Source organism: Pelophylax lessonae (genome assembly GCF_965119305.1).
Source record: "Pelophylax lessonae genome assembly, chromosome: 2".
Lineage (NCBI taxonomy): Eukaryota > Metazoa > Chordata > Amphibia > Anura > Ranidae > Pelophylax > Pelophylax lessonae.
This window is the reverse complement of record NC_138769.1, coordinates 44,786,796-44,809,716: the sequence shown is the minus strand read 5'-3', so window position 1 is coordinate 44,809,716 and position 22,921 is coordinate 44,786,796. Positions and strand designations below refer to the sequence as shown.

The window sequence follows — 22,921 nt, the reverse complement described above, 5'->3', positions numbered from 1 at the left end:
GAGATAGGTAGGAGACCCAGGGAAGAGCAGAATTACTGAGGCCAAGGAAGTGAAGTTTATTAAAGGTGGGGTGAATGGTCAACTGTGTCGAAGGCAGCAGAAAGGTTGAAGAGTAGGAGTTTGGAGTACTAGCTGTTGGTTTTAGCATTTAGTAGGTCATTAGGAAGTTTTAGTAGGGCAGTATCAGTGGAATGTTGTGGGTGGAAGCTGGACTGTAGGGGATTGAGAAGGTTATTGTCTGAGGTAGGAGCTCATACGGTTGTGGATAAGGCATTCAAGAAGCTTGGAGTTGTAAAAACCTGTATAATAATATTAACTTGGTAACAAGGACTCACTTTCCCACACACAGGACACGCAGATGGTTCCTTCTTGTACTTTATGGAGTGATCTGTTGCTTGTTGGATGGACTCCCTCTTCACCCTTCTCACACCTACAGGAGACATCAGTCATCCAGGGGAAAAAAAAAAAAAACACATTAAATTATTATCTCTCGATTGACATGCTGGAGAAACGCATTTAGAATAAGACTTTAATACAAAAAATGTGAAAGTCCAACTGAACTTTTCTGTACTAATTTCCAGGTGCAGTAAAACGGTAAGCAATTACAGTGTTACCATTCATTTAGCTGGTAAGGCAGCCATAGCCAGAGTAAAAAATGTCATGTCCGCCACCATCATGCTTCATAAAACTGACTCAAATCACAAATCTGGGAAGTGGCTCTGCAGAGGTCTAACAAACCCACAGCTGAGTCAGAGCTACAGCTATCAAATAAGTTAGGCCCCTTTCACACATGCGGAGCCATTTTTTGATGCAAAAACAGACCGTTTGTTTACATCCGTTTTTGTCCGAACTGTTTTTTTTTTTTTTTTTTTTTTAACAAAAGAAAAATAGGGCTTTGATCCATTACAAAAAACAGGTAATGGAACGGAAGCGGATGTATATTCGTTTTTCCATAGAGCTGCATGAAATTGTACCATAGAGAGCATGAAATTGTCCAAAATGTCTTGGTATGTTGACTAGTGTGGAGCGAACACGGACTGTATTATTCGTGTTCGTACCGAATAATTGGATTTTTGTTACCCGAACACGGACACCTTACTGTATATTCGGGTAAAAATCCGTGTTCGGTCGTTTTATTTCCGGGTTTTGCATGCTTTGGCGCTCTTTTCATGGCGGGCTTTCAACAGCCAATCAACAATCGTTTAACTGGTGTGCCTTAAGCCATCCCAGCCATGCCTGCAAATGTCTCAGTAGCTGTGATTGGCCGTCTGAAGCATGTGACCAAGTCTTTATAAGTTCGAGGCAGCCGCAGCGGCGTCATTATGCTGCTTAGATCAGGGACAGAGCACACATCAACGTGAAGGGAAAGATAGGCAGGAAAAAACCATTTGTGTCCGGATAGAATTGAGGGACAGGTCGGAGTGTTTAGGCAGGGCGAGTTGTAGGCATTTTAGGGATAGAGTCTGCTGAATTATAGGGTCAGTGTGTTCTACAAACTACAATCGATATTGCTGTGTGGGGTGGGGTCTGCACTTAGTTCTCCTGATCTACGATCTCTTCTCAATCCTGTTAGGGACAGAGTCTGCTGAATTTTAGGGAAAGTGTGTTCTACAAACTACAATCGATATTGCTGTGTGGTGTGGGATAGGAGATAGGCAGGTGTCAGTGATCCACATCCATTTTTCTGTGTGTGGGCTGCAGTGAACACAATCTTTTTGGGGTGCAGTGAACACAATCCTTTTGGAGTGCAGTGAACAAAATCTTTGTGGGAGTACAGTGAACACAATCTTTGTGGGGTGCAGTGAAGACAATCCTTGTGGGGTGCAGTGAACAAAATCTTTGGGGGGTACAGTGAACACAATCTTTGTGGGGTGCAGTGAACACAATCTTTGTGGGGTGCAGTGAACACAATCTTTGTGGGGTACAGTGAACACAATCTTTGTGGGGTGCAGTGAACAAAACCTTTGTGGGGTGCAGTGAACAAAACCTTTGTGGGGTGCAGTGAACAAAACCTTTGTGGGGTACAGTGAACAAAACCTTTGTGGGGTACAGTGAACACAATCTTTGTGGGGTGCAGAGAAGACAATCCTTTTGGGGTGCAGTGAACACAATCTTTGTGGGGTGCAGTGAACACAATCTTTGTGGGGTGCAGTGAACAAAACCTTTGTGGGGTGCAGTGAAGACAATCCTTGTGGGGTGCAGTGAAGACAATCCTTGTGGGGTGCAGTGAAGACAAACAATCCTTGTGGGGTGCAGTGAACAAAATCTTTGGGGGGTACAGTGAACACAATCTTTGTGGGGTGCAGTGAACACAATCTTTGTGGGGTGCAGTGAACAAAACCTTTGTGGGGTACAGTGAACACAATCTTTGTGGGGTGCAGTGAACACAATCTTTGTGGGGTACAGTGAACACAATCTTTGTGGGGTACAGTGAACACAATCTTTGTGGGGTACAGTGAACACAATCTTTGTGGGGTACAGTGAACACAATCTCATACTTCTGAAGCTTTGAGGGTGCTGCCTGTTCTATACTCCTCCTCCTCCTCCTCCTCATCCATCCTTTTAGGTGTACAAACAATAGTAATTGGGGCCTAGTGTGCTTCTGTACGTGTGAAAAACATACACTTTTTTTGATCATATTTCCTATTCCGCTATTCAATAAAAACCTTTGGGGCTCAATTAAATTGCGGAATAGTCTGTGTCGGTACGTGTGAGATCCACCTTTCCAAGTTTTTGGGGTTCATCTCATACTTCTGAAGATTTGAGGGTGCTGCCTGTTCCATACTCCTCTTCCTCATCCTCCCTTTAGGGTAGGAAAAAATTTAATCGGGCCTAGTCTGTGTTTGTACGTGTGAGATACACAGTTTTTTATCCTATTCCGCTATTCAATACACACCCTTTTGGTGTAAAAAACATTAAATTGCGGCATAGTTTGCATATTTGACTGTGAGATACACCCGTGCGATACTGTTGTTCTTTTGTTCCGCTATTCAATAAAGACCTTTCTAGGGCAAGATCTTAAATTTCAGAAATATGAGGAGAGCGTCAAATAGGGGCCGTGGCCTGGGTCGTGGTGGTGCTGCTGCTAGAGCTCCTGTTGCAAGGAGAGGACGTGGTCGATCTGTGCCAGCTACACGCACAAGTGAAACACCTTCCTCAAGTGTGAGTAGGCGACAGAACCTGCATCAGTATTTGGTAGGGCATCATACGCCTCTAGAAGTGATGAGGCCAGAACACAGAGAGGCGATAGTAGATTGGTTTGCTGCTGACAGTGCCTCCAGTTCCTTCACATTGTCTCCCACCCAGTCTACTGCAGAAAGGTCAGAGTTGGCACCTGCAGCCAATGTCCAACCGTCTTTCACCTCACCCCCTTGCAAATCAGGCAAGCAGTCTGAGCCCCAAGCCATAGAGCAGTCTCTTCTTCTTTTTGAGGACTCTGTCAGCAGGGTTTCCCAGGGCCATCCACCTAGCCCTGCCCCAGAAGTGGAAGAGATTGAGTGCAGCGATGCCCAACCACTTATTTCTCAAGATGAGTACATGGAAGGACCATCACAGCATGTCTCCGATGATGACAAAACGCAGGTGCCAACTGCTGCGGCGTTCAGCATTGTGGAGACCGACAGGGAGGGCAGGGGTGAAGACTGGGTGGAAGATGATGTGGAGGACGATGAGGTCCTCGACCCCACATGGAATGAAGGTCATGCAGGTGACCTGAGTAGTTTGGAGGAAGAGGCGGTGGTCGCACAGAGCCACCAGCACAGCAGAAGAGGGAGCAGGGTGCAGAAGCGGAGCGGCCGTGCCCTAGACACTACGCCTGCTACTGCCCAACGCAGCAAGGGAACGAGCGCACCAAAGTCAGCTCAAAAGAGTTCTCTAGCGTGGAAGTTCTTTAGAAAATGTGCTGATGACAGGACACGAGTGGTTTGCACCCTGTGCAATCAGAGCCTGAAGCGAGGCATAAACCTTCTCAACCTGAGCACAACCTGCATGATCAGGCATCTAAGTGCAAAGCACGAGCTGCAGTGGAGTACACACCTTCAAAACCAAGAAACGTCTCTGGCTCATCCTGCTTCCTCTTCAGCTGCAGTCTCGGCCGCTCCAGCCACCTCTGTAGTCATACCGGCACCTGCCACCCCGCAAACAGACGATCTGTCAGCAACACCACCACCTGGGTCACCAACAACCATCTCCACAATGTCCCGTGGAAGCGTTCAGCTTTCCATCTCCGAAACACTTGAGAGGAAGAGGAAGTACCCCCCTACCCACCCGCAATCCCTGGCCCTGAATGCCAGCATTTCACAATTATTGGCCTTTGAAATGCTGTCATTCCGTCTGGTGGAGACACCCAGTTTTAAAAAGCTTATGTCGGTGGCTGTCCCACAGTACGTCGTGCCCAGCCGCCACTACTTTTCCAGGCAAGCCATCCCTTCCCTGCACAACCAAGTGGGGGAAAAAAATCAGGTGTGCACTGCGCAACGCCATCTGTGCCAAGGTCCACCTAACTACCGATACGTGGACCAGTAAGCACGGTCAGGGGCGTTATATCTCCCTAACGGCACACTGGGTAAATGCAGTGGCGGATGGGCCTGAGGCGGATAGCAATTTGGCACATGTCCTTCCACCACCGAGGATTGCAGGGCGCTTCAGTTTGCCTCCTGTTCCTAACTCATCCTACTCCGCTACCTCATCCTCTACCGCCTCCTCATCCGGACAGCGTAATACCTTCACCACCAACTTCAGCCCGGCCAGGGCTAAACGACAGCAGGCAGTTTTACAACTTGCCTGTTTGGGGGACAAACCACACACCGCGCAGGAGTTGTGGAGGAGCATGGAACAGCAGACAAATGAGTGGTTGCTGCCAGCGAGCCTCAAGCCCGGCCTGGTGGTGTGCGATAACGGGCGAAATCTCATAGCAGCTCTGGGCCTAGCCGGTTTGACGCACATCCCTTGCCTGGCGCATGTGCTGAATTTGGTGGTGCAGAGGTTCCTTAAAAACTACCCCGATATGTCAGAGCTGCTGCAGAAAGTGCGGGCCGTCTGTGCGCACTTTCGGCGTTCTCACCCTGCTGCTGCTCGCCTGGCAGGGCTGCAGCGTAACTTCGGCCTTCCCGCTCACCGCCTCATATGTGACGTGCCCACAAGGTGGAACTCCACCTTGCACATGCTGCAAAGACTGTGCGAGCAGCAGCAGGCCATAGTGGAGTTTCAGCTGCAGCACGCACGCGTGAGTCGCTCTGCGGAACAGCACCACTTCACCACCAATAACTGGGCCTCCATGCGAGACCTGTGTGCCTTGTTGCGCTGTTTTGAGTACTCCACCAACATGGCCAGTGGCAATGACGCCGTTCTCAGCTTAACTATCCCACTTCTATGCCTCCTTGAAAAAACAATTCGGGCGATGATGGAAGAGGATGTGGCACAGGATGAGGAGGAGGAGGAGGAGGAGGAGGATGAAGAGGTAACATTTCAAAGGCTTTCAGGGCAGTCATTCGCAAGGGGCTCCGAGGGTGGGTTCCTGCACACACAAACGCCAGGGACACAATTGTCCAGCAGGGGCACAGTTCTGGAGGATGAGGAGGATGAGGAGGAGGAGGAGCTGGAGGAGGAGATGGAACCATGTTCACAGCAGGGTGGCACCCAGGCCAGCTCATGGCCATCACTGGTGCGTGGCTGGGGGGATACAGAGGACACGGACGATACACCTCCCACAGAGGACAGCCTTTCGTCGCCTCTGGGCAGCCTGGCACACATGAGCTATTACATGCTGCAGTGTCTCCACAACGACCGCCGAGTTGCCCACATTCTAACTTGTGCTGATTACTGGGTGGCCACGCTGCTGGATCCCCGTTACAAGGACAACGTACCGTCCTTAATTCACTCACTGGAGCGCGATCGCAAGATGCGCGAGTACAAGCGCACGCTGGTAGACGCGATGCTGCTGGCATTCCCATCTGACAGCGGGGCCACAGTGGAAGCACAAGGCAGAGGAGGACGAGGAGGAGGTCGCCAACTCAACCAGGGCACCGCCAGCACCTCAGAAGGCAGGGATAGCATGGCCGAAATGTGGAAAAGCTTTGTCAGCACGCCACAACAAACAGCAGCACCAGCAGCTCAGATGGAACGTCTTAGCAGGAGGCAGCATTTTACCAACATGGTGGAGCAGTATGTGTGCACACGCCTACATGTAGTGAATGAGGGGTCTGCCCCCTTCAACTTCTGGGTCTCCAAATTGGGCACATGGCCTGAGCTTGCCCTTTACGCCTTGGAGGTGCAGGCGTGCCCTGCAGCCAGTGTATTATCTGAACGGGTATTTAGCACGGCTGGGGGTGTTATAACAGACAAGCGCAGCCGCCTGTCCAGAGACAATGTGGACAAGCTCACGTTCATTAAAATGAACCAGGCATGGATCCCACGGGACTTTTCCGTACCTTGTGCAGAATAGCAATGGATACCGACCTTACCCAGCCATTGTTCCATTTTTGCTCTCTCTCACTCTTTTGGGGTGTACCCTCATTTAAAATTTGTGAAAAGAAGCAGTGTTGGCTACCTCGTCCTCCTCCTCAGGGCCAGATTAACGTAGGGGCTATTGGAGCTGCAGCTCCATGCAGACCCCTACCTTTTATATAGGCCCCGGGTTGGCCATATTCACTGTGACCGCTCTTCTGTCACTTGTAAACACAGAAGTCTGGCTTCTATGCTCGCTTCCCCAGGCAGCACCCTCAGAACCTCCCCACACAGCGCGAAGGCCGGACAAGGAGGGACAGTTGCCGATGCATGGATGTGTTTATGGGCTTCAGAGACAGCATCCCATGTTGAATTAGGCATGCATGGCTGCACCCTTCCTCCTCTGGGTGCATGCCAAGGCACGGCCCTTAAGGCCCTTCAAAATCCTCAGCACCAAGACCATGATGCTCTTAATCCGGCCCTGGTCCTCCTCCACCGCCGCTTCCACCTACACCACCCATAGGTGTGCGCAGCCTATTGCATTAGGGTGTGCACCCCAAAGTTGAAATACACATGCATGTGTTTGCCTACATGTACATGGCCCCGATACATTACTCTCCCTGCTGGCAAAGAGAAATAGAGCAGAGCAGGTGCGAGGGAGATCTTTCCCATCTCCTCACTGGCAAACAGAGCGATAATGCTATGTGCCCTAGGTGATTAGGGTGTGCCCAGGTACACCAGGCACACCCTGTGCGCACGCCTATGACACCGCCACATCCACCACCACCTCAACCTCCCTCCTACTCCATATGGGCCTCGTCCTTCAGAGATGAAGAACATTGTTTTATTTTTCTGTTTTTTTTTTGTTGTTTTAAGTTATTTCCCTATCCACATTTGTTTGCAGAGCACTTGCCATGCTCTTAACTACGTTTTGCTGCCATTTGCAGCACTCTAGCCCTTTCCATTGGTGTTTTAGAGCCATTTTAGTGCCTTAAAGTTCGGGTCCCCATTGACTTCAATGGGGTTCGGTGTCCGGGAAAAGTTCGGTAAAAGTCCGGGACACGGACCCGGACTTTTTTTTAAAGTTCGGCCGAACCCGTCGAACATGGACATCTAGGTGTCCGCTCAACCCTAATGTTGACGCCTTAAGAGTTCCCTTCACTGGAACTAAGGGGCCAATCCCAATCCCTGAAAAACAACCCCACACCATAATCCCCCCTCCACCAAATGATTTGGACAAGTGCACAAAGCAAGGTCCTGATATCCATCTATCAACCTGGCTGATGCCCCTTAAAGCTGGAAATCACTGAAGTAGACATAACTACTACTCCAGTGATCTCTACTTACTTCTGGTCCCATGCCGAGCATCTGCCATGCTGCATTCTGAAAACAGGGGGGTTGGTCCAGGGCTGCGGTTGGAAAGCACGGGGCCCTGTACAGCCTACCTTAAAAAGGCCTCTCCCCCCAGAAATATCAAAACAATATTTTCACTAAAATACACTACAATCATTAGTAGACACAGATATAACTAAGTGTTACAAAATTCCTGCTAAATCTAAAAGCTAGAAATACATTGAGTTATTAAAGCTGTGTGTGTAGATGAGGTCTTGGGGCCCATTCATATAGATGCTGTGGCCTATACAGTGTCAGTGTTTTTTCTTTTCTTTAAATGTGGCTATTGCGGTGTGCAGACAGCCTATGTTACACTATGGGGATGCAGCAGCTGTACAAACAGTTGCAGGTGCCAATTTGACAGCTGTGCGGGTGAGGCCGCAGGTCCCAATTTGGCAGGCGTGTGGGCTGCAGGTGTACGGGCCCAAACACAGACTGTGTAATCGGGGCCACACACTTAAATTAGGATCAGCAGCTGTGTTCATACAGCCCAGCATCCTCAGAGTGATAGGCAGCTCCAGCCACACAAACTGCTTATTCAGACTGTATGGGCCAGAGAACCCGTGTCAACGAGCCCTTATTATTTTTACTATTATCTTAAAATTACTTTTACTTTCTTTATTTTTTTTTACAATTGGTTATTATAGTCTACAATTACATTTTACAATTTTGTTTTTTTCCACAACGCTGTTGGGGAAGGGGGTTGGCTTGGGTGATATATCAGGGGTCTAAACAGACTCCCTGACATCACACCTTTGAGACAGAGAAAGGAATGGAGGACACAGATTTTTCAATGCCTCTGCAGTCTCAGCTGCACTGCAGATGAATGGACAGGAGACAGACACAGTTTACTATGCTTCAGTTATAGATGAACAGAGCAAGTGATTGATCACTCACTGTGTTCATTCACTAAAGGAGAGGGCCAGTAAATTACACAGATGTGGGCAGGACAGGGAGGGAAGAAGGATCGGTACCGGGAGGGGGCGAGCACTGGAACGATGCCCTGTGTTTCTCTCCCTCCAGCAGCTGAAAGCCAGCAGGATTGAGAAGGGAAGAATCCGTCTTTCAGCTACTGCAGAGAGCCACACAGAGCATTGTTCCTATAAAGTGCTGTGGTAAAGATCATCCTCCCTGCCCACATCTGATTACCCCTGCTGCCTGGGCCCCATACAGGGGGACAGGTGGTAACCACTTAACAGCAACCCTGGGTTGGCTGCTCTGCAAGGATGCCATTCAGGGAACGTGTTGCATTCTCTGAATGAATGGAAAGCATTCTCTAATTGGACAAGGTGAAGATAGAGATGTCCATTTACCTTAACCAATCAGAGAAAGCCTTGCATTCATTCAGCAAATGCAAAGCATTCTTTGAATGGTGCCCAAGCTGAGACAAACTCAACTAGCAAGTACACCTTCCTAAACTAAATACAGACATTACACAGCACTGCGTGTAGCTTTACTGCCTAAATCAGGGGTGTCAAACTCAATTTAATGATGCCCTCAAAAGGGTCGGTTGTATCTGTAAGACTAGATGCCAAGAGCATCCCCTACCCTTACATAAGACGTCAAGAGCCTCTCCACCATCAAAAGTGGAGTCCCTCACCCTCCCTTAAATCACAGTGCACCTCCCTTACCTTGTGGTGCTGCTGGGAAGAAGCTGGAGGCATTGCTGGAAAGCAGTTAGTATAAGGTCTGGAGGAAGACTGGAGCTCTCCTGCAGCTACAGGAGAGGTGCGAGGGCCACATAAAATGGCCTGGAGGGCCGGATTCGGCCTGCGGGCCTTGTGTTTGACACCTGTGGCCTAAATTTTTTTTTTTTTAACGCACCATAACGTCAAAAGAAAAAAAAAAAAAAAGTAGCTAAAGAATCATTTAATGTTTTTTCCCTCAAATGCACGTGGAAATATGCCCATTTATAAAAATAAATGTATTATATTAAGATGAAAAAAAGGTTGGTTTTCGAGGTTTTAAAACATGGTTGTAAAACCTTACATATACCCAGTGAAGTGAATGACCTCAGGTGATACACAGATTAAATAAATCCTCCAACATGATCTGTACCGGTTTAAAGCTTGTCTGAGTGGTCGGAAAACAGGGGGGCGGAGAGCTGAAGTTACACTCTGCAGAGCTCAGTGAGAAGAGTGGAGAGCGGATTGTCCCTCCCTGTCACCTTTTTTCTGTTGGTGTCATGGAAATGTGTCAGGAGTGACAGATAGCAGAAGGAAGCAGCAGACAGAAATTACACTTCGTGCTCTGAACGGAGAAGTATACACTCTAGAGCCGGGTTTCTCAACCGGGGTTCCTCCTGAGGTTGCTAGGGGTTCCTTGAGCAATGGGCAATTTCGGCCTCTCAGATAAGTTCCCAATGATTCCACTGTTCCTTTTAGCTACCTGTAAGGGGGCAATTCTTCCCAATGATGACAAGAGTAAGGAGCATTCTTCCCACTGACTGTCACACTAATGTGTCATGAGTTGTAGATTTTTAATTTTTAGTAGGGGTTCCCCGAGACCAGAAATTTATTTCAAGGGTTCCTCTATGTTGAAGAGGTTGAGAAAGGCTGCTATAGAGGGATAGGTGTGGTTCATATTCGGTATCTGAGGATTACAACCACTTTAAAGCGGAGTTCCGGGCACAAAAAAGATTTTTTTTTTTTGTGCCCCTCCGCTAGGTATGCCTCACCTGAAAAGGAATTGGATAGTTATTTTTTTTTTTTTTTGTTTACTCACCTTTTTATTGAAGATCGTAAATACTCACCTATGACAGCTTCCTCCTCCAGCGCCGAGGCTCACCCCGTCACTTCCTGCCTCGCGATGATTCCTGGGAGCTAAACGTCATAGCTCCCAGGAATCAATGCGCCGCACCGGCCCCGCTCGTCATTTCCGCACCGGAAGTGACGAGAGGGGCCGGTGCAGTGCATTCTGGGACACGAAGACGCGGAAGAAGACAAAGAGGACCGCGCCGGCTTCAGCTGCCCACAACCGAGATGGAAACGCTGTGGAAGAAAATTTCTAAGTAAGTATTTCTTCTTACAGGTAAGTGCGAACCGGGACAGATCAGAGGCTAGCCATTGTGGAATGTGCTAGCCCTGACTGTCCCGGGGGTATGTTCAGAAAAAAATCGTTTCTCTGCCCGGAACTCCGCTTTAATGCTGCTGTTAGTTTACTTTTTCACTGTAAAGAACATGCTGTAGAATAGGTCAGTGGATAGGAATAAACTACGAGCATTATTATGGAGTTAGCTTTAATTTACAACCTTCACCTATCTGGGGAGACTTTCTACAAGATTTTGGAGGAGTGCATCTGTGGGAATTGGTGCCCATTCAGTCAAAAGAGCATTTGAAAGGTGTGGTACTGATGTTGGATGAGAAGACCTGACTCACAATCAGCCTTTCAATTCATCCCAGAGGCGTTCAGTAAATTGAGGTCAGAACTCTGTATAAGACACTCAAGTTCCTCCACACCAAACTCAAGCCATGTCTTTATAGAGCTGACTTTGTATCAACAGTTTGATGAAAGCCCTTTTCTGTTCCAACATGACGTTGCCCCAGTGTACAAAGTTGGGAGAGCTCAAGATATCTAATATGCCTTTGTATGCTCTAGAACACAAGGCCCGCGGGCCGAATTCGGCCCTCTAGACCATTTTCTGTGGCCCTCGCACCTCTCCTAGAGCGGCAGTAGAGCTCCAGCCCTTGTTTGGGCCTCCTCCAAACCCTTCACTTTCTGCTTTGTAGCTCTGCCCTCAGCTTCTTCCCAGCAGCAACACAAGGTAAGTAGGTGCACTTTTATGTAAGGGAGGGTGGGGACTCTTGACATCTGATGTATGGGTGTTGGAATACTCTGGACACCTAGTATTACAGATACAACCGGCCCTTTGAGGGCAATCATAATGCTGATGCGGCCCTCTATGAAGTTGAGTTTGACACCCCTGCTCTAGAATTAACAGTATCCCTAACCTGAACTCCATCTGGAGGAGTGCCCACATACTTTTGGCCAATATACAGTAGGAAGGTGTGATGGTGAGGTGTCCACAAACTTTGAACCAAAGTGTGTACGATTTTGTTTTCTATCTTTGAAAAGGGTAACGTACCTTCCAGGTGCCTCCGTTGGTGCTCTAACATGACATCTCTCCTGTAGAAGAGCTTATTACACACCTCACAGGCAAACTTTTTCTCCCCGTGTTTCTTCTTGTGCTTGGACAGGTTGCTGTTGGTAGAGAAGAATCTGTAGCACATTTCACATTGGAAGGACTTGTCATCTGTGAAAGAAAAGGAGAAACCACCAAATAAATATGTATAAAGCCAAAGTCCCTGTAAATCATTTATTTCAGCTATCACCTATGTTGCCATGGTATAAAGCAGGGGTCTCCTAACTTTCTAAACAAAAAAGGAACAGTTTACAGTTCTTCAGATTTTGCTGGGTCCAAACTGTGGCCAGTGGGAGTAGAAAATGTCCCATCAGCCGTGGAAGTAAACAGGTTCAGGCTTGGCGGTCAGTGGGAGTATAAATATTACATAGCACCTGTGATCAATAGAAGCAGAAGTAGTGCCCCATCGTTGGGGGTCAGTGGGAGGAGTAGTGCCCCATCGCTGGGGGTCAGTGAAAACGATAGCGACCCATTGGTGGTGGTCAGTGGAAACAGTAGCGACCCATTGGTGGTGGTCAGTGGAAACAGTAGCGACCCATTGGTGGTGGTCAGTGGAAACAGTAGCGACCCATTGGTGGTGGTCAGTGGAAACAGTAGCGACCCATTGGTGGTGGTCAGTGGAAACAGTAGCGACCCATTGGTGGTGGTCAGTGGAAACAGTAGCGACCCATTGGTGGTGGTCAGTGGAAACAGTAGCGACCCATTGGTGGTGGTCAGTGGAAACAGTAGCGACCCATTGGTGGTGGTCAGTGGAAACAGTAGCGACCCATTGGTGGTGGTCAGTGGAAACAGTAGCGACCCATTGGTGGTGGTCAGTGGAAACAGTAGCGACCCATTGGTGGTGGTCAGTGGAAACAGTAGCGACCCATTGGTGGTGGTCAGTGGAAACAATAGCGACCCATTGGTGGTGGTCAGTGGAAACAATAGCGACCCATTGGTGGTGGTCAGTGGAAACAATAGCGACCCATTGGTGGTGGTCAGTGGAAACAGTAGCGACCCATTGGTGGTGGTCAGTGGAAACAATAGCGACCCATTGGTGGTGGTCAGTGGAAACAGTAGCGACCCATTGGTGGTGGTCAGTGGAAACAGTAGCGACCCATTGGTGGTGGTCAGTGGAAACAATAGCGACCCATTGGTGGTGGTCAGTGGAAACAATAGCGACCCATTGGTGGTGGTCAGTGGAAACAATAGCGACCCATTGGTGGTGGTCAGTGGAAACAGTAGCGACCCATAGGTGGTGGTCAGTGGAAACAATAGCGACCCATTGGTGGTGGTCAGTGGAAACAATAGCGACCCATTGGTGGTGGTCAGTGGAAACAATAGCGACCCATTGGTGGTGGTCAGTGGAAACAATAGCGACCCATTGGTGGTGGTCAATGGAAACAATAGTGCCTCACTTTTACTGTCAGTGAGAGGAATAGTTCCCCATGGGCCAGGAAAAGGCAAGCAAATAGCCTCATGTGGCACGCAGGCTGCAATTTGCAGACCACCGGTATAAAGCATGTGAATGAAGACTGTGCTGTATGTTCAGAAGAAACAGAGCCTGGCCAAGACTTCTGTGAAGCAGCTGTGCCCTACAGAGAAGGCAAGCATAACACTTTTGGGGAGGTTGTTGGGGAAAGGGGGAAGGAGTGGTGGACATTTAAAAGACAACTGCACCAAAAAGTACTGCCTTGCTGTCAAGTCTCTTAATTGTCCTCCAACCAAACAAAATTGATTAGGTGAAGCTTGTCCAACACCCACAGCTTCTAGATGCCCACATTAGCTTTAGGACAAGTCATGCCAATTAAGGACTCACTAACCTGTCCTGCAGTTGTGGAATTCCAGGAAGGCCTCTAACCTGAATGACTTTTCACAGATGGCGCACCGGTGCCTGTATTCTGCATCACTCTGGGGATGAAAAAGTTGTATTATAATATACTTTGTCTAGTAGAACTGCAACACTGTGCAATGTAAAGACCTCTGCACACCAGGGTAATGGACAGTGTTAATTTAGTCGACTAAAATATTTTCCTCGACTAAATTAAACACTATTTTTAGTCGACCAAAATATGACTTAAACAATTGAGATGACTAAAACTGAAATGACATTTTGGTCAAAAGACTGGCTAAATCCAAATCAAAAACGACATCAAAATGAACACTACTCTGCTGGCCATTTCTAAATCGGCAGCACAATTCCATCCAGGGCCTGTAATAATAGCACAACAAAGTTTAAACGTGTATTGATCTGCCGCATAAGCAAGGGGCATCTATCTAAACTGCTCAAAGAAAAAAAAAAAAAAATTAAAATTAAGAATATTTTCTTAATATTTATTGTTGGTAATATATTCACATATTATGTGCAATGACAGCAAGTTCAATCAGTGGTTTTTTTTTCTAGAAAACTACTTAGAATCCCCAAACATTATATATTTTTTTTCAGCAGAGACCCTAGAGAATAAAATGGAGATCGTTGCAATATTTTTTTATCACACCGTATTTGCGCAGCGATCTTCCAAACGCAATTTTTTTGGAAAAAATTACGGTTTTCTTTTTTAAATTCAAAAAAATTAAAAAAAGTTAGCCCAAATTTTTACCATAATGTGAAAGATAATGATACGCTGAGTAAATAGATAGCCAACATGTCATGCTTCAAAATTGCGCAGACTCGCAAAATGGCGACAAAATTTGGTACTTAAAAATTGCTATAGGCGACAATTTAAAAATTTCTACAGGTTACCAGTTTAAGAGTTACAGAGGAGGTCCAGGGCTAGCATTATTGCTCTCGCTCTAATGATTGCGGCGATACCTCACATCTGTGGTTTCAACACCGTTTACATATGTGGGCGGGGCTTCTGTATGCTTTCGCTTCTGCGCGCGAGCTAATGGAGACAGGGCGCTTTAATTTTTTTTTCCTATTTATTTTATTTATTATTTTTTATTTTTACACAGTTTTAAAAAAGATTATTTTTATTCCTGTTACAAAGAATGAATTGAAATAGAAAAAAACGGTATGACAGGACCTCTTTATTGTGAGATCTGGGGTCAAAAAGACCTCAGACCTCACAAGTACACTAATAAAAAAAAAAAAAAAAAAAAAAAAAAAAAAAGGACCTTTATACCGGTTGCTAGGCAACGACATTTGACAACGTTTGTCTAAGAGGATCCGGGACCGGATCGTTTTCCCCGCTGTCGGCGGGTCTGGTAAGCGGGGAAAGCGGTCGGTACGCATCGGGGGGCAAATCCGCCGCTGGGACCACCCTTACCTGAAAGCCAACCGTCTGAGTTATCTGCTGCCATAACTCGGGTATTCAGCTTTAAACAAATGACGTATATAGTCGTTAGGTGGTCCGGAAGTGGTTAATATTTAATGCTGATAATATATTCAGGCAACATGTGCAATGACCGCACAGAAAATAGAGTCTACAGTTTTGGGGGGGGTTTGTATTTTAAAGTTGCACTGTAAAATACTTAAGGCCCCTTTCACACTTATGCGACGCGATTTTTCCACGATTTTGAGCAATGGCTCAGGGCTATATACCTCAAAACACATTAAAATCGTGCCAAAGTAGTGCAGGAACTACTTTGAAGTCAGTGCGACTTCAAAAACGCACTGATATGAATGGGGCTCATTGAAAATAATGGAAAACGACTTGTCATGCGATTTTGCGGTCCAAAATCGCGGGACAAGTCGCACTAGTGTGAAAGGGGCCTTAAGCAATATTTTTGTTTATGAAACTTGGTTTTATTTATAAAGAGGTTATATATCACATCACAATGGCTAAATCTGTGTCTGTAGTGCATGTTCAACCCTTAATACCATAAATAATAACATATTCGATTTTTACTCCAGTAGTATATAACTAGTTTGAAAATTCTAGATAAAAGGTTTAAATAATGCATTACAAATTTACCTAAACAAATTCGATTTTTAGTTAACTAAAATATGACTGTAATTTTAGTCGTATTTTAGTCATCTGAATTGTTTTAATCGCATTTTAGTTAACCACTTAAGCCCCGGAGGATTTGGCTGCTAAACGACCAGGGGGTATTTTGCGATTCGGCACTGCGTGACTTTAACGGACAATTGCGCGGTCGTGCGACGCTGTACCCAAACGAATTTGGCGTCCTTTTTTTCCCACAAACAGAGCTTTCTTTTGGTGGTATTTGATCACCTGTGCAATTTTTTGATCACGCGCTATAAACAAAAAAAGAGCGTCAATTTTGCAAAAATAGCAATATTTTTCCCTTTTTTTTATATGAAATTCCCCCCAAAAAAAATGTAAAAATCAAAATTTTTTAACATTTTCGGCCAATTTGTTTTATGCTACCTATGTTTGGTAAAAAAAAAAAAAAAAAAAAAAAAAAAAAAAAAAAAAAAAAAAAAATCGCAAAAAGCGTATTTTGATTGGTTTGCGCAAAAGTTATTGCGTTTACTGACTAAGGGAAAGATTTTTGTCATTTTTGTTGTTTTTTTTTTTAACGCGTAATGGCAGCGATCTGCGATTTTTTTTGCGGTACTGCGACATTGCGGCGGACAGATCGGACCCTTGACTGACATTTTTGACACTTTTGGGGTTACCAGTGACATTTCTACAGTAATCAGTGCTATATATATGCACTGTTACTGTAAAAATACACTGGTAGTGAAGGGGTTAACTTTATTTGAGAGGGAGGGGCTGTGTGTGTCCCTAGGGGCGTGATTCTTACTGTGATTGGCTGTGGCTTCAGCTGTATGCAGAGTGATCAACGGATCTACATAGTAGATCCATATGATCAGCTCTCATACAGAGGGGAGAATGACAGGCAGCTTGTTTACACAAGCTGCCTGACTTTCTCCCTCTCCCCCGCCGATCGCAGAGTGGCCGGCGGACATCGGGTCCGCCGGTCACACGCGCGGGGGGGGGGGGGGGGGGGGGGGTCCGTGACCACGCGGGAGCGCGCCTCCGGCGGCGCGCGCTCGCTCCCTAGACCCTCACAAGCTAGTGACGTAGCCCTACGTTAGTTTGCCTGTGAGGGGCTGACCGCCGACGTAGATCGGCGTGCGGCGGTCGGCAAGTGGTTAAAAGACTAAAATTTGACTAAAACGAAATTGAAATTTGCTGTTAAAATTAACACTGGTAATGGATTAATATACTTTGCACACACTTTAGGTCTTGCAGTTCAGTTTCAAAGTCAGTGTATGGTTTATGTCTTCCAGGTTTATCTAGAACTTTCAGGCACAAGCAACTCCTTCAAGCTGAAGATAGGAGAGAGTCTGTCTGTTGCCCATCATTTACCACCCCTTGAAGTTTCTTTTGCATTTGACACTTCTGGGAGTGTTGGACTCCTGTGCCCCCCACTAATCCCCCATCATGCACTGGTTCAATCCTCCAACCCCTTATGTCATTACAAGGACCACAGTAACACAGGGGTTGGAGGAATGAACCACAGGCATCGGACATTCCTGAAAGTGAAGAGTCGAATGTCAGACTTTAGCACTTGTATGGCTAGGAGGTAGGGAAGATGGCTGCCAGAGAAGAAAGTCTACCAACTCTTCAATTGCAGGGACCCTTACCTGGATATTATAGGCAACTGACAGGGTAGCTTTACAGGTATTTCCCTGTTTTAATGAAGTTATCTTTTTATTGATAATGTAGATAATCTTCTCTAAAACCTCATCATAGTTAAAAAAAAAAAAAAAAAACACAAGATCTGTATCAATAGCAATATCTGATCAATATACAGATATCTATAGAACACAGGTCCCGCTGCCACAAGCTGTATTTAAAATGAGATTTTCCACCAATTTCCCTTCATAAAGGCAGCCACTCACCTCGTTCTTGCTGTGCTTGTAGGATACGTGCTGTTTCAGACTCTCTTTACGGCTGAACAGTTTAGAACATTCTTCACATTTGAACAGCTTGTCACCTGTAGGCAGAAAACAGCGCCCCCTAAATTTCAGCACCAGAATAAAACTAGCTGCGTGATTGTTAACCTCCCTGGCGGTATAATAATGTCAGGAATTACATACCAAAAGCGGTACAATTCTTTTCATGGAAATTTGGCGTTATGTATTATAGGCCTACAATTCTTATGAATTACTGACTTAAACCTGACCAAAACAAGACTCTAGTAGACATCCCAGATGTGATAAATTTGAAACACAAACGTGAATTATAATCGAATCAATAATATTATTTTATTATTTAATATATAATATATATAATAAAATTATATTATTGATTAGATTATAATTCATGCATTATATATAGATATATATGTGTGTGTGTGTGTGTGTGTGTGTGTGTGTGTGTGTGTGTGTGTATATATATATATATATATATATATATATATATACACATACATACATACATACACACACACACATATACATATACATATATATATATACATATATATATATATATTATATATATATATATATATATATATATATATATATATATATATATATATTATAAAATGTGTTTTGTGTAACGTTTTTTTTTTTTTTTTTTAAATTTCCCTCCCTAGTTCAGCTCCCATGCAGCATTGCTGCTGCAGGGAACGGAACTAGGAAGTGATCAGAGCGACGGAGACCGACGGAGGAGCGGCGGGACTCTCGGCTGGCGGTCACAGCAATGAGAGATCATCGCTGGATCGCCAGGATAAGGTAAGAGAACACCGCTGCGCTCTCTGCAATCCACCCCGAGCGTGACTCGGGGTTACCGCTCCTGATATGAAAAACCAACCTCGAGTCATGCTCGGGATTACCGCTAAGGAGGTTAAACCCATGAAAGTGTATGAAGCCTGTTGCATTAGCGTGTGCATCCCAAAGCTCAAGTGTATACACACACACACACACTTATAAATGTAAGGGCAGTGAACGATGTCCATAGTTTATTACCTTTTATTTTTTTAATTATTTTTTTATTACAAAAAAAAAAAAATTTTCGGAGCCCCTTTGGGGGGGGGGGCTTTGGTGAAGGACAAAGATTCCTCAGTCTGTTTCTCTGCAGCCTCAGCTGCACTGAACAATGAATGAATGGGAAGTGCTCTGTGCTGAGCGGCTTCCTGTTCATTCACTAACTGAAGCATAGTAAACACAGTATAATATGCTTCAGTTATGAATATAGACAGTGACTGATCGGTAGCGGTGTGTTCATTCAGAAAAGGAAGGGGCCGGTAGATGACAATTTACCACCCCCTTCCCTGCGCTCATAGAAACATAAAAAAGTGATGGCAGAAAAAAACCGTGTAGTCCATCAATCAGCCTTTTTGTTTTAATTTTTTGTGCTTTTTTGGGGGGGGGGGGGGGTATGATTTTCCTTTGTTTGTTTTGGGGGATTTTGCGTTAACTTTGTTGTCTGACTATAGATCTTTGTCCATCCTGAAAAATCCCCGTGTTCCCCACAGCAGCCGGCAAGAGAAGAAAAGAGGGAAGCCAGCAGTGATGTGGGATGAGGACCCGTGCAGCAGGGGAAAGCTATATCGCAGGGCGATTAAGGTGTGCCCAGGCACACCGACACACCCCGTGTGCATATGCTTATTGTTACCCCAGAGATTTCCAAGATCTAAACCTAGTCTTTGTACTAGTATATTGGTATATTTGTCATAGTATGTCTGTAGATGTATGGTAAAAACAAACATTTATAACCAATTTGCTTTAGGCAACATCATTTGATTTATTTTTATTTTTTATAATAATAAAAAAAAAAAAAAAAGGAGCATACCATTTCTTAAAGCTGAACTCCAGGCTTACCTTTAGCCTTGCACAATTGTACAGGCGCCTCTTCTGTACTGAAATTGCCTACTCTGATTTCATAGCACACTGCAAGCTTCTCACAATGTGCATTAGAAGCCGCAGCAAGTGAGATACAGCCTGCCTCAATTCCTAGATGGCAGACCTCTGGCATCATCTAGCTCTTTACTCACCAGCCTGTTTCCGGCCCCTCCTTTCATTCATTGGGTTTCAATTCTTTCAATAATGTAGGCTCAGCATCACATGTGGGCATTATCTAGGGTGGTCTGCATGCAAATGCAGTCTAAGAAAATATTCTCTTCCACCCATCAAGACATTTTGATATTTGAATTATCCCTCCCAAGAGCCAGCCACTGCTTGCATCATGGCGGAGGATTCTCAAGAGAAGGGAGCCATGTTTTCAGAAAGCTTTCTACATGAACAAAACATTGCTGGCCCCTCCCACCAGCCACAATCTGCCTGAATTGCATAGAGAAGCACAGACATCTAGGAATGTCGTCACTGGGTCTATAAAAGGTATGTAATGAAAAACAAAGGTTTACAGCTGAAGTTTAGGTATGATGTTAATAGCATAAGTACATAGGTCCAAGTATTCTTCTCCCATACCTGACTGATCCCTGTGTAAGCTGCAATCATTGTACTAGTCACTGCTACTACAATGGTAGCATTAGTCTTTAGGGCCCAGTACCAAGTGGCTTTTTTCTCAGCACTACCGCCATTCAGAGAAAGTCTGGTATTTTTTGTAATGAATACAAGGTGTTCTGATTAGACGAGGTGGAGATTGTGACATCACTGGTTTTCATATGAGGGAATCGTTTCACTAGCCTGGTAAACAAGTCAAGCATAATTAATATTAAAGTAAACAGACAACCAACATATAGCAAACTTCTCCCCCCCAAAAAATAGGGGGAAATTTCTGTGCGTCTTATGGAGCGAATATTGACTAAACCCTTACCTGGCAGTCCGCGGACAGTGATCCCGAGTCTACCAGCCGTGTCCCCGAGTCACTCTGCGGTGTCCCTGACTCCCACCTCAATTGTTATTTTCTAGAACAGAGACGCTACTTCCTGTATAGGTCCGGCTCCCAGGCGGAGTGATATCAGATACACTCCGCCTGAGACAGGAGGAGCCATACACAGGAAGCAGCGGCTTTGCTCTGTACTGCAACCGCATGCTTCCCGGGCTCAGCCACAGACAGACAGTGCCTACAAGCAAATCTCTGCAAGTACCCACTACTATCACCGTATAGTGTGTGTGTGTGTGTGTGTGTATGTGTATATGTGTAATATATATATATATATATATATATATATATATATATATATAAAATTTTTTTTTTTTTTTCTTTATTATTATTTTTTTTATTTGGGTCAGAATATTTTTTTTTTTTTTTTCTTGTTTTCCTCCTCTAAAGCCTAAGTGCGTCTTATGGTCAGGTGCGTCTTATGGAGCGAAAAATACGGTATTTTGGCCACACACATACTTAGGTGAGCAGCATGATGTACATAGACACCCCTTTTTCACTTACCGTGCGATCGGATGTGACGGCTCAGATTGCTGCTATTTCGAAAAACCTTTGAGCAAATGTTGCACTGGAAGACACGTTTGTGATCGCCGAGCTGACGCACAAATTTTCTTCTCATGCTGTGCCGTGTGCTAGATAGCAGCATCCCCCTCTTCAGGGAATTGTTCCCCTGGTGGAAGGCAAACCTGCAAGAAATGAGAATTAATTAGCTGTCAAATACACCCATATCTAGGATGGCGCTTTGTAAGGGCCTCTTGGCTTGAGGCTGCTGTATAGAAACCATGATTTGGAGCGATTGAAAAGGGGCAGCATGGAGTTCATTTTTATTTTTAGAGAATTTTAAAAAGGGAAATCTAATGTATTTTAAAGCGGAGTTCTGCCCCCAGAAAAAAAAAAATCTAAAGTTAGCAGCTACACATACTGTACACATACTGTAGCTGCTGACTTGTAAAATTAGGACACTTACCTGTCCTGTAGTCCAGCGATGTCGGCACCGCAGGCGATGTTTTCATCAGCGCTCGGGTACTTCCGCTGCCATTGCCGGGAAGGGAACCTTGCGACTTCACGGCCGGTCCCCCACTGCGCACATTCTGAATGGTACAGCGGCGGGCAAAGGTGGAGGGGGCTGGGCTTGTGAAGTACTTCTGCAGCCAAGTTCACCGGAAGTAGGGACAGGCACCTGTCAGAAACAGGTACCCACTCCCCCCCCAAAAAAGGCGTCACATGCGACACCAGAGGGGAGGAGAAAACAGATAAGCAGAGGTTCCACTTTTGGGTGGAACTCCGCTTTAAGTGCTTACTGACAATTATTGTTGTAGTGCTTACCTTAAAGCAGAAGTAACCCAATCAATTTAATCCTTTAAAAAAAAAACAGTTACATTTCCGGCACATGCTGGGAATGTAACCTCACATTGGTTGTGCTCTCAACCAAACTGTCAAAACATCCAATGGCCGGTGTCATAACTGATCACACGTGCAGCATCATGCCAGTTGTAGATTAAACAGAGGCCAAGGTGTCAGCTTCCTTGGCTGAAAACCATAGGAGGGTTTACTTCCAAGGCTCCTTTCACATTTGTGTGACTTGTCCTGCGACTGAAAATGATTTGCAATGAGTACCGTTCATATCTGTGCGACTTCAAAGTAGTGCTTGCACTGCTTTGGTCCAACTTTGATGCATTTTTGGCATTGCTTCAAGTCCAGTTAAAATCACGTCAAAAAATTGCCCGACTTTTTAGGTCGCACAAGTTTGAAAGGGGTCTTAAAGTAGAATTCCTGCCTAAAGCTAGTATTAAAAATCCCCCTCCCGCCTGGCAATACCAATGCTGACTAACCTGTGTAAAAAACTAAATAAAAAAAATAAAAGATGTATATACGTACTTATTTTCAACCCGCTCTGGTTTGGTCCTATGATCCGGCTCTCCTGTGTCAGTCAGCAGTGGCTGCAGGGGAGAGGAGGGAGTGCCAACAATGGCTAAGACATCCGAGCCTATAAGTGAGGTCACTGCTCCAGGCTCTCTCATCCATTGTCGAGTGTCCTCTCCTCTGCAGCCGTTGCTGACTGACACAGGACCAGAGTGGAGCAGCCTGAAAATAGGTAAGTATAAGCACTTTTTCAGGCATTAGGAGGGGCAATGGGGCATTCTTAAGACTAGTTACACCGGAATTGTACTTTAAAGCCCAACTCCAGCCTTGA

General features: G+C 45.6%; 1 protein-coding gene across 3 annotated transcripts in view; it reads right to left on the bottom strand.

Annotated features, from left to right (window-relative positions):
- The window catches only part of PRDM15 (PR/SET domain 15), a gene marked incomplete at its 5' end in the record, with an annotated part of 78,274 nt that overhangs the window by 29,892 nt on the left and 25,461 nt on the right, over positions 1–22,921 (bottom strand). For all 3 annotated transcript variants that reach the window (XM_082245762.1, XM_082245763.1, XM_082245764.1), the window contains 5 exons: positions 336–430; positions 11,921–12,088; positions 13,780–13,867; positions 17,775–17,869; positions 21,232–21,413. In XM_082245762.1, the coding sequence (XP_082101888.1) occupies positions 336–430; positions 11,921–12,088; positions 13,780–13,867; positions 17,775–17,869; positions 21,232–21,413 (628 nt within the window). The remainder of the gene's footprint in view (positions 1–335; positions 431–11,920; positions 12,089–13,779; positions 13,868–17,774; positions 17,870–21,231; positions 21,414–22,921) is intronic.